Genomic DNA, 12,103 nt, shown 5'->3' with positions numbered 1-12,103 from the left:
AGGAAACAATACAAAGATTTAATTTTGTTGAATATGTAATTTGTTTATCATATCTGTAATAAAATTGCCTATAAATAAAAAGAAAGTAGCCAAAATACTCGAAAAAATATGTTCGTCTAATTAACGAATCTTTCGGCTAACAACGACCTGATAATTCATGTCAATGTATTTTAATTTAGTACTATTTTTTTATTTCAATTACCAACTTTTTATAAAACAAACTAAAAGTATGTAAAAAAAAACCAAAACAAAAAAATAACTAATCACTTAGTTGCCTGATGTAGTTTTCCCTCTATTTTCCACGATTTTTTTTTTTATAATTAAAAGTTTGGTTTGTGGTTTTGATTGAAATGTAACAGCATGTGTAGGATAGAATCCATTAACTTAGTTTTCTAGTTGTTTTTTTTTAAGCCTTGTTAGAATTACAAATAATATATTATTTATTAGGCCGTAAGATAGTGACGTGTAGGTGTGGCTTATTTTGTTCTATTTAAGACGGAGCTAAAAAGAATGTTGACTTTAGACAAAACCCCAGATTCAATTTTTTGAATAGGTAGTGATAGTTAAGGAGTCAGAAAATGATATAGGGTAATTTTTATCCCGGAAAAATGCACGGTTCCTATGGGATAGTACACAGGAACCGTGTTTTTTAATGGGTTTTGTAAAAATTCGTGATCTTTAGAAACTCTCAAAATCTCTTTTAATCACGTGTAACACCACTATCTTTTAATCGTGGGTAACCCCGCGGGGCGCAGCTATTAATCGTCTGACGCCAATATAGAACGTTTTTACTTCAAAAATTTCATGAATATTCCCTACTGGGTGGCTCTTGGTCTACAGATTGTAAAATATGAGTCGTTTTTCCGGTAGACTGGCTCTTAGACCATTATTTAAAACATCCTCTTTGTATAACCTACTAAAAATACATAATAATATAGTACTGCTGACTTTTAAAGATTGCTTATAGGTAGTTCTAGCTATACAATACGGTTTTACCAGAGCTCTTCTCTGCATTATACATACATAAAGTATCTTTTCTAATATTTATTGGTTTTTAAATCCGGTTTTGTACCTATTTCAAATAAATTTTTATATATTTTGTTGTACACACATAGAGATAGATACAGCAGAAACAAGAATATTCTTCTTCGACTATCTACGTTCGTTTTTTACTTGACGCTTACCAACGAACAGTTAGCTAACTCATAGTCGTATAGCAAGGAACACACAGGAACGAGAGAAACACAAATATAATTCTTCCTGTAGTTATATTTTGTTATATACATTTTTTTTTCGGGGCGAAAAATTTATTACATTTTTATATGCTACATTTTCGTCGGAAGAATTTTACCTACAGATTGTATTTTTGTACTCTGTTTATAGGATTTTGATGTGATGTATCAATAACCAGATATGATAACCTTTAAAGTCGTTTGGAACTATCATTTATCGCAAAAGAAATAAACATTCACCGTAATTGTTCAAACAACCGAATCACTTTAACTGTCCTTAATCGAAAAGTATTCCCAAAATTACAAACAATAAATTAAGTCTTTATCTAATTATTAATACATCGAATTCATTAACTTATCCTCAATATCAACTTCTGTGTGTATTAAATATGTACATGACAAATTAAAAGCGTATGTACAGTTCTTAAAAATACAACCCGTTTGTATTTAGATCGTATATAACGTGCAAAATATTGGAAATATTTTTATTAACGATATCAGGAAACAATGTGTTATTATTATTCATTGTTTCATATTATTTTATTAGGCCACGTATTTCACATAAAATTTGAACACAATTTTTGACAATTTCTTTTTTTTTTCCCATGTTAAAATTTTTATTTTATTTTAAGGCGTGTTTAGTCACTGTGATTTGTCTATTTATTTTATTCTATCGTAAATCAACCTTTGTTTACCTTCCCCAATTGGTTTTAAAAGATTTTTTAGTCCTTTTTCTATTAAAATTCTTGCAATCGAAAAAAAAACCTTCACAGGGCTATTTTTTTTTTGGAAATTACAAGTTTTGAACTAACGAGTGCTTGGATTAGGGGAAAATTTGTTGGAAGGAAATTTTTTAGAGAGTAACTTAATTGACAAGATCATATATATTATTTCTCTAAAAATGTACTGATTAGGAAAAAGCCGATTAGCGAATTTTAACATTAAATTTATTTTATTATGCAATTTGCCAATCATATCTGTAATAAAGTTGTCTATAAATAAAAATAAAGTAAATTACTATTGACATTATATTATTACCCTAGCTTGTTTGCAGCCACGGCTATCACAATTAATTCCGGAATTTTGCTTGGGTTGAGGTAGCTTTTTAAACTTTTCTTTGATGTTAGTTTGAATACAGTGTTTTGAATGGAAGAATCTTAAAAAAACTATGAAAAAAAAAATTCATACTTACGTTGTAAACAATCAGCATTCAATAGATCTTTACATTTTTCATGACATTTGACCGCACACTCTGTACAACGAACTCCTTGCCGTGCAATACCCCATAACAATCCTTCACATTCGTAACAGTATGTGGGTGATGTTGCCGTCCACATAACAAAATTATGCGGTGTTGTACTTGATATTGGATAAATTAATGCTTGCAACGTTTTCTTATAAACATGCATTTTCTAGACGAAGAAAAATTAGAACAAAAAAGAAAAAATTATTTTCAATCGTATTATTATTTATAATTATTTTCGACCCAGATATCAGAAATTATAGTTTTATGATAATATTTTGCTTTCGTTAAAAAAAGCATATTTTTTCCGTATATCTGAGACCATTTTCGACTTAAATGTCTATATAGTAAACAAATTATTTCGAAATTTATATCTTTTATGTAAATATACTCATTCGGTGATTATTTCAAATCAAGGGCACATGTTTGGTAAACCTAAAACCTCTGATATATCTGTCTAAATCTCCAACAGTCAAAGATAGCAGTAAGATGAACATTTCTATGGAGTTTTATTATGCATTTTCCTTCCTAGATTCATTAATTTATTAAAAATTGGAAATAAATAAATGAGTATAAATAAATGAAGAATCAGCGAGTGATTTTCGAGAAATTCTTTCTTTTCTGCATACATAGAATCTTTCAAAATCTTACTATATATTGTTTAACCGTGCATATATTTCATCTTTAAAATATATTCACTTGGGATATAAGAGACTAAGTCTTAGACTAATGTCTGTCACATGGGATTTTCATATATTTCAGTTAAAATATAGCCATATGAGATTCAATTTAAAATTGTAGTTATATATACAAGATGGCCTGGTAAATTGATGCACAAGTTTTAAGGTAGTACTATCGGTAATAGACTTTGCATTCAGAATTTAATGATACTTGGCATAGTTGTCCATTATTATATCATAATTAACCAGTTAAATTTTTAGGGCCCTTCAGAGAAGTGAAAAAAGATATTTTAAAGATATTTTAACATTGATCCTTATGGGAAATCACAGATTTAATTTTATTTCACAAAACTGGAAGTTCTGATTTTCAGTTCTCTGAAGGCCCCTAAAAATTTAACCAGTTAAATTTGATTAAAAACTGCAGGAACTTTCAACCTAAATTTGTCCTAGAAATACTCTCTTAAGGTAGTACTATCGGTAATAGACTTTGCATTTAGAATTTAATGAAACTTGGCATAGTTGTTCATTATTATATCATAATTAACCAGTTAAATTTTTAGGGGCCTTCAGAGAACTGAAAATCAGAACTTCCAGTTTTGTGAAATAAAATTAAATCTGTGATTTCCCATAAGGATCAATGTTAAAATATCTTTAAAATATCTTTTTTTCAGTTCTCTGAAGGCCCCTAAAAATTTATCTGGTTAATTATGATATAATAATGAACAACTATACCAAGTTTCATTAAATTCTAAATGCAAAGTCTATTACCGATAGTACTACCTTAAGAGAGTATTTCTAGGACAAATTTAGGTTGAAAGTTCCTACAGTTTTAATCAAATTTTGGATAAATATGGGAATTTTTGTTTTGTGTACTTCTTTGAACGGGGTCTCGTTGGACGAGTTCTTGAAAATTATTCAGTAACAATAAATTCTAATAGTGATGATGGTCCTTAGACAAATAGTACGACAAATTTATACTATATTGGAGGAGTGTTTTAAATTTTAGACAAAAAAGTATGTAAAGGATTTTCAAATTAACATTGAGAAAGGAATACACTTAAAAAGTTTGAGCAACAAGTTACCGGACACTCTGTATAAATTATATTTACTTATGTTTTGCATGCAATAATACATTAAAAATGTGTTAAAAAAAGGAAGTTTTATTCTATAGCTTAGAGTTTATAAAGTAACAAGTAGAAGAAATGAAATCCATTTAGAAAATGTTTATTGATTTGCGAACAATGTGGAAATTGTATTATTATACAATGAAAAATAGAAAAATAATAGTTATTGCAAAAAATTATCTAGATCGAACGACGATGTAAGTTTTCCAATTTATTTGTCTTATGCGGATGGTAAGAAAATAATAAATGAAATTTTATATTTAAATGCGCATTGCATAATTAATCTATTATTCCAATGTGCGCTCTGCAGTTATATCCATCATTATCCATTTTTGAAATTGATATTTGTTTTATGTCTTTGAGTTTTTTAAATATAAAATTATTGTATTCAACCCGAAAATAAAAATATATATTTGGGCTCGACCAGGAACTTATACAGGATGGATAGTTTTTCACTAGCTATCACTTATGTGCTTAATTCCAGGACCAGAACTCCATATTTTGAAATCTACTATAGCTAGGTTAATTTTGATCAAAAATTTGAAAACTATGGCCCAAATTTAGTAGGATTACATACTTGGTTTATCAAAATTGGATAAAATTTAGATGTGATAGAGTAAAATTTAATTTTTTGGATTCTGATGACGTCATGAAGTTAAAAAATTCGTTTTTTTTGATAGCATAGGCAAATTTAATCCGATTTTATTGGAATTTTTTTTGTAACCCACTAATTTTGGGTCATTCTTTTCAGTTGCGATGCCAGTTTTTCGATAGGTATCACTTATATGCTTGATTCTGGGACCAGGCCTCCACATTCTTGAAACCTATTATAGCTAGACTAATTTTGACCAGAAATTTGAAAATTATGACCCAAATTTAGTAGGATTACATACTTGGTTTGCCAAAATTGGATAAAATTTGGCTGTGATAGAGCAAAATTAAATTTTTTGGATTTTGATGACGTCATAAAGTTAAAAAATTTGATTTTTTTGATAGCATAGGCAAATTTGATCCGATCTTATTGGAATTTTTTTTGAAACCCACTAATTTTGGGTCATTCTTTTCAGCTGTGATGCCAGTTTTTTACTAGCTATCACTAATGTACTTAATTCCGGGACCAAGACTCTACATTCTTGAAACCTATTAACGCTAGGTTAATTTTGATAAAAAATTTGAAAAGTATGACCAAAATTTAGTAGGATTACATACTTGGTTTATCAAAATTGGATAAAATTTGGCTGTGATAGAGCAAAATTAAATTTTTTCGATTTTGATGACGTCATAAAGTTCAAAAATTTGATTTTTTTGATAGCATAGGCAAATTCGATCCGATCTTATTGGAATTTTTTTTGTAACCCACTAATTTTGGGTCATTCTTTTCAGCTGCAATGCCAGCTTTCGCTAGGTATCACTTATATGCTTGATTCTGGGACCAGGCCTCCACATTCTTGAAACCTATTATAGCTAGGCTAATTTTGGCCAGAAATTTGAAAATTATGACCCAAATTTAGTAGGATTACATACTTGGTTTATCAAAATTGGATAAAATTTGGATTTGATAAAGCAAAATGAAATTTTTTCGATTCGGATGACGTCATAAAGTTGAAAAATTTGATTTTGGAAGGAAGAAAATGTTGTACCCTAATTAGATTATTTTACATTTTAACAACACGGCGTCCAAAGGTCATGTCCACTATGACTTGGTTTGTTTATTTCTAGTTTGAAATGAAGTAAATAGAAAAATTGATTTGCTGCCTATGTTTTAAATAAAAATAATATAAAAATGTGTCAACCTCAACCAACATAACAACAACATGACTGTCTGTTATATAAATGAAATTCAAATAATTTCTTTTTATTTCTTGTATTACCTATTATTAAATTTGTTTTTATTTGCTGCCAATTTACATAATATTATGTAAATAAGGTGGAAAATTATGGACGGAAAGTAGGTGGAAAAATTCTATTTAAGATAAGAGAAAAAAACCCATTTTTTTTCATGACAAATTGTTCATATTTTTTTACATATTTTATGAAAAATAGTTCTAAAAATTACTTTCTTACGTTTTATTTTCAAGAAAGCTCTTAGGATATAAATTTAGTGTTTTAGGAGCCAATCAAATTTTTTATAAATCGAGTTTTGAATTATGGGCCGTGATTATACAATATTGAATTATGATATATCAAAATATATTATTATTATTATTAAACAAATAACAATAATAATTTTTAATAAAATTAATATGCATTCAGTTCGGTTTTTAATTAAATTTAAAAATAAATAAAAAAATATTTTGAAATTGTGTTGTCTAAATAAATATTTACTATAATAATTAATAATATTATATGTATATTGTTATCAAATAGTTACAGTGAAAACTGTTTATACTGATATTGAAACTGTAACATCATTTATTTATACATTTATTTACGAGAAAGTAACTAATTGAGTCATGTCGATAGATCGATCCATGATTTGAGACAGTGTTAGATAATTTCACAGGCTATTACTTATTTAAAGAAAATATTAGGGAAAATTGAAAAAAAGGTTATAACACAGGCAAATTAAATCCGACCTGATTGAAACTTTTTTTGAAACCCACTAATTTGGGGCGTTCTTTTCAGCTGCGCTTTCAGTTTTTCGCTAGCTATGACTTATATGCTTAATTCCGGGACCAGAACTCCACATTCTTCAAACGTATCAGAGCTAGGTTAATTTTAATCACAAATTTGAAAAGTATGACCTAAATTTAGTTGGATTACATACTTGGTTTATCAAAATTTGATAAAATTCGGATGTGATAGAGCAAAATTAAATTTTTTGGATTCTGATGACGTCATGAAGTTCAAAAATTCGATTTTTTTGATAACACAGGCAAATTTGATTTGATCTTATTGGAATTTAAAAATGTGAATTTTAAAACAGTTTGACTGTAATTAAATTTAAAATATAAATAATTTATCGTATAGGTATCTATTTAAAATTCAAAACAATAACAATAAATTATATATTTTACAATAAATTTGAAAAACAAATATTAAGAAAATTATTATTGCAAAATATAATTGGTTTATTATAATAGTACTCATATGTACAGATGGTCCCTCCATAACTAATTATCACAGGTATTTTGTTCGGGAAAATTTATAAAGCCATTAATTTTTGCACATTGGAAAGTTAGTTATCAAGCAACATTGGGATTCTCATATCCAGGTTGTCTATACATAGGGAATAGGGGATCGGATTACATTTTTTTTTATCACTTCAGATGAAGAATTCTTACTTCACGAATAGAAAAGTGAAGTAGTTTTACTTTTTTACGGGTAATATGGTCAATTCAACATTCGAGTTGTTCTTAAACTCTTCGATATAGTGAGAGGGCCACCCTATCTAATAAATGCAAGTGTTATATATGGATTGGATGATATAATAAATGTTTATAATGTAATGTAATTTTTGATGATAAAATCATTTAAATTTTAATGCATAAAATAAATCTCATTTGATATAAAATTATAATTTTATGTCAAATAAATCATCAATTTGAAAATATAATATCATATTGATAAATACTTATACACAGTGCTTCAAAATTATGTTCTATGATTCGATTAAATCAGAAAAAGAATCACAAAAACTTCATTGTTTTTCAGACAAAACCGGCAAAAAATCATGTATTCATGAACAAAAGCTTACGGCTAACAGTACTCATCACAATTTGTGACCGAATCAAGAAAAGGAGTGTATAAGTTTGACTGCTTTATGTGTATGTCTGTCTGTCTATGGCATCGTAGTAAATTTGTTTATTTATAAACATGTTCTGTTCTTTTATTTCATTTCATTAATAATTATTAAAGATAGAAATATTGATTGAATTTGAATTTCATTTCATTTCATTGAATTAAATAATAAAATTCATTTATTTATAATCTAATCAAATATATATACATACATACACATCTACAGTGTGATCCAGAAAGAATGATAAATATAATTTTAATTTAAAAAAAACTTTCTGAGAAAGTTTAAAAATCCTAAAGTAATCATCGCATTGTTATGGCTTTCAAAAGAATGATATTACGATAGATTTCTCAGTATATACAAGATACTCGAGCAATTAATTCTCTCAGCTTTGAGCTTAATGTATCTTGGTTAAAATGAGTCTAAGATGGTGTAAGATCGACCTTCTGATAACCAAATGAGACATACTTTTTATGAAAGTCTCATCTGGATATCAGATGAGTGAAGTTTAATCTTACACCGTTTCATCTCCTGTACTATATGTTAAAAATCAATATTCCTGTACTTGGTATAGTTGCTACTGATTCATCTTGTATGTATATATAGAATAATAATATAAAATTTATCTAGATTATTACATAATCAAGGATATTTTCATTTATAAAACCTAGAGAGCTGTAGTTAGGCTCTATGAATGTTTGTTTGCTCTTCGAAAGCTCGACTATAGTAACGCTATAGAGCTATATAGTGTGTCTCATATGTATTGTTTTAATAGACAAGAATGAAAAGTGTGCTTTTCCCTGAGTTAATTAAACTAGCTTTAGGGAAATTACGAATACAATATTATATGCTGTAATATACTAACTATCCGAGTACGAATTTAGTCATCATATCAAACATAAACGTCCGAAACTAGAATTAATTGAATTGCTGAATAGATCAAGACTCATACCTTCTAAATTCGAAGTTTAAAACACTCTAGAACGCGACTTCCTGTTGTGTGTAGTGTCAGTTACATTTGAATGATTGTAAACCTACAGTAATGTAAAAAAGTTTTGGTTTATTGCACGCTACATACATACAAACCAAATACATGCTTTGTAGTCAAATAATGTGTTATTTTTGGCTTTTGGTAATGCCAAATATATAAAATATTGTGTGTAAGTGATGCTTATAAATTTGTTAATATAGATATCGCTCTTCAATCATCAATACTATAACTATAATCGTCTCTGTTCATCAAATGATGGATCTTCGATGAACTCATAATTAAATTAAAATTTTGTTTTGATATCATCGACAACCTTATATTTTTATGGTATTATTATAAACTACAAGATTGTCTAAATATTTTAGATAGTTTTTTTATCACACTCTATAGATTTTTTGATATAGAAATATCAATTGAAAAGGATAACCTATATGATTCATCATTTTTTCAGCCAACTTTGAGCGATAAAATAATAATAAAAAGTCCGATGACCTAGGAATATTTTGTGATTTTTGGAAACTTTGTTAATGAATAAATTTATTTATAAAGTTTTATTGAAATCCCTGATATTATTAAATCCTTGCATATCTCTTTAAAAGAATAATATTGTGTAGATTGAGAGTTGGCATGCAAAATCAATTTACCGTCATAGAATAATCATTTGTGGGTTTTTTTTTTTGTAACTAGTATACCAAATTCGTGTTTTGGTGTTAATCGTAGGGTATAAAATGAAATATTGTACCGAAAATGTGCATCATCATATTAAAATATAAATTGCTTGTGGTTTATTTTGAGAATGGTTTTGTATATTTTGTATTGTAACAAATTAGATTTTATGTTTTAGTTTTGAAAATTAGAACAAACATTTTCGATGGAATCGAATCGAAAATATTTTATTTAGTTTATGCATATCAAAAGTTAATCAACTATCATAATCAAATTTGGTTTTAATTGAACTAGATTTGTGTTTTTTATTTTTAAATAATTAATATGCAATTCTTGTACGTTAAAGATCAAAAGAATTGAAACAACCATGTAGGAAAAGTTTGTTATTTTTGTCTGACATGTGCTTAAAGCAATCTGCATCAAAATAGTTTAATAAAGAAGGCTACAAATTGGCTTTTAAAACGTAGTCCTCGTGATTATAGAGAAATCTTACTAAAATCCCAACGACTAGTGACATTTCATGGCATAAAACCTATTTTTTGGAAATAAAAGGTCAAATAACTTGAAAACGTATCAATTATGGAACGCTGGTACCATAAGTTGGGAGCTAGAAAAAAAATCAATGAGGTCTTGTGGTCAGGGTGCCCGTTCTTCATGTGGAAAGTTGTCAGGTCAAAATTCACTACATCAATAGATCTTTTTTTAAATTTTAAATTATTAAAATAAAAAAAAATAAATCAATTATATCAAGAAGAACATACTTTCTACCGGGAATCCCTCGACTATCTTTTACCGGGAGTCCCACCACTGATTTTATTTTTCGTTGGAACAAAGGTGCATTTATAAACTGTCTCTAATCATTAAATTGTTTTTGATACAATAATTTTGGATCTTTCAAATAATGTTTTTAGACCATTAACGCGTTTGTTTACTATTTAGACATATATAAGTCATATTATATATTAAATTTAATTATTATCCAACTTACCAATTCTTCATCGTTCAGAGTAGCCCTAGGAACAGCCGATGTTAATCCAGCATTCCGTTTTGTTGCAGCCATTGTCTAAATGAAGTACACAAAATATAGATTAATATTTGATTTTGAAAACTGAAAAATATATTTTTTTCTACCTTTTTAGTAAATTTACTTCAAAGTAGAAAAAAATTTTTGATTAAATAAATTTTTGCAAATACAATAAAATAAAAACTTGAAATAATTCAAATATTTTGTGGTAAAAAATAATTGAATTATAAAGAAATCAAAATTTTTTTCCAATTTCAAAAATTATTTTACGTTTATGAACTCTAATATGATCACTTGTATGTACAGAAAAGCTGGAAAATTAATCAAAATGGTCATTTAATAATTGATAGCCTAACCTCGGGTGAAGTTTGCAATTCGTATAAAGTATTATTAAATATAAATTTTGAAATTGGATTTCGATATAATTAAGTACCAAAAAAAATTATTTCATTCATCAAATTTAATTTACGTGGAATCAATTAAAAAAAAATTTAGTACAATTTCCCTAGAAAATGATGCTAAAAACATAGAAAATACATATACAGTGCAACCTCGATATAACAAATCTGAAGGGAACCAGTAAATATTCGTTATATCAAGTAATTCATTAAACTGAGGTTTGTTATATTGAGGTTAAGTTGGTCTAAAATTCGTTATAAAGAGGAAAAAAGTGTCGGAACCTCTCGCGACATGAATTACATCCTATGGAGCATACTAACTGTCATATATTAGTGGGACTTTATACGTTATATAAAGGTTTTGAATTGACGAATTTCGTTATTTAGAGGTATTTAAATTTTTTATTATAGTTGAAAATTCGTTATAAAGAGACTGTTCGCAAAAAATATTCGAAATGTAGAGGTATATTTTATATTGACTCTTATGGACAATTCAAGGGGATTGCGAAAAATTTGTTAAATCGAGGAATTCGTTATATTGAGGTTCGTTATATTAAGGTTGCACTGTAGGTGAAGACCATGGAGAATTTGGTCAAACTTTTGAAATAAAATAAATATGTATAATAATTCAATTTGGTTCTGCATAAAAGTCGTCTTTGTACAAAGTGTTCCAGTGACTGTGTGCACAAATTTAAAGAAGATACAAGAAAAAATTATTTGTATAAATTAATAAAATTCATTTATTAGGAACAAAACGATATTCTTATCCGGATATATTCCATTCATTTTGAGATGTTTCCTGTCATTTCGAGAACATTTGGGGTCAAGTTTGCACAGTTCGACCAATTAAAATATTCTTTTTTGGTACTTAATATGTGAAATACATGTACAATAGATAATAATTAATTCGAAAAAAAATATTAAATAATTTTAAATTTCATAAAAAACCTACTTTAAAAAAATATTTACAAAATTCAATATTTACAAACTGCGAAGGTCAAAG

At 27.4% G+C, this 12,103-nt stretch overlaps 1 protein-coding gene across 7 annotated transcripts in view; it reads right to left on the bottom strand.

Moving 5' to 3' along the window:
• Window positions 1-12,103, bottom strand: part of LOC123300715 (protein unc-13 homolog B) — a 367,411-nt gene that overhangs the window by 30,156 nt on the left and 325,152 nt on the right. For all 7 annotated transcript variants that reach the window (XM_044883344.1, XM_044883338.1, XM_044883341.1 and 4 more), the window contains 2 exons: window positions 10,667-10,741; window positions 2,425-2,644 (listed from right to left, as the gene is read on the bottom strand). In XM_044883344.1, coding sequence (XP_044739279.1) covers window positions 2,425-2,644; window positions 10,667-10,741 — 295 coding nt within the window. The remainder of the gene's footprint in view (window positions 1-2,424; window positions 2,645-10,666; window positions 10,742-12,103) is intronic.

Source organism: Chrysoperla carnea, chromosome 5, assembly GCF_905475395.1.
Source record: "Chrysoperla carnea chromosome 5, inChrCarn1.1, whole genome shotgun sequence".
NCBI classification, from domain to species: Eukaryota; Metazoa; Arthropoda; class Insecta; order Neuroptera; family Chrysopidae; genus Chrysoperla; species Chrysoperla carnea.
This window is presented reverse-complemented; position numbering and strand designations above follow the sequence as displayed.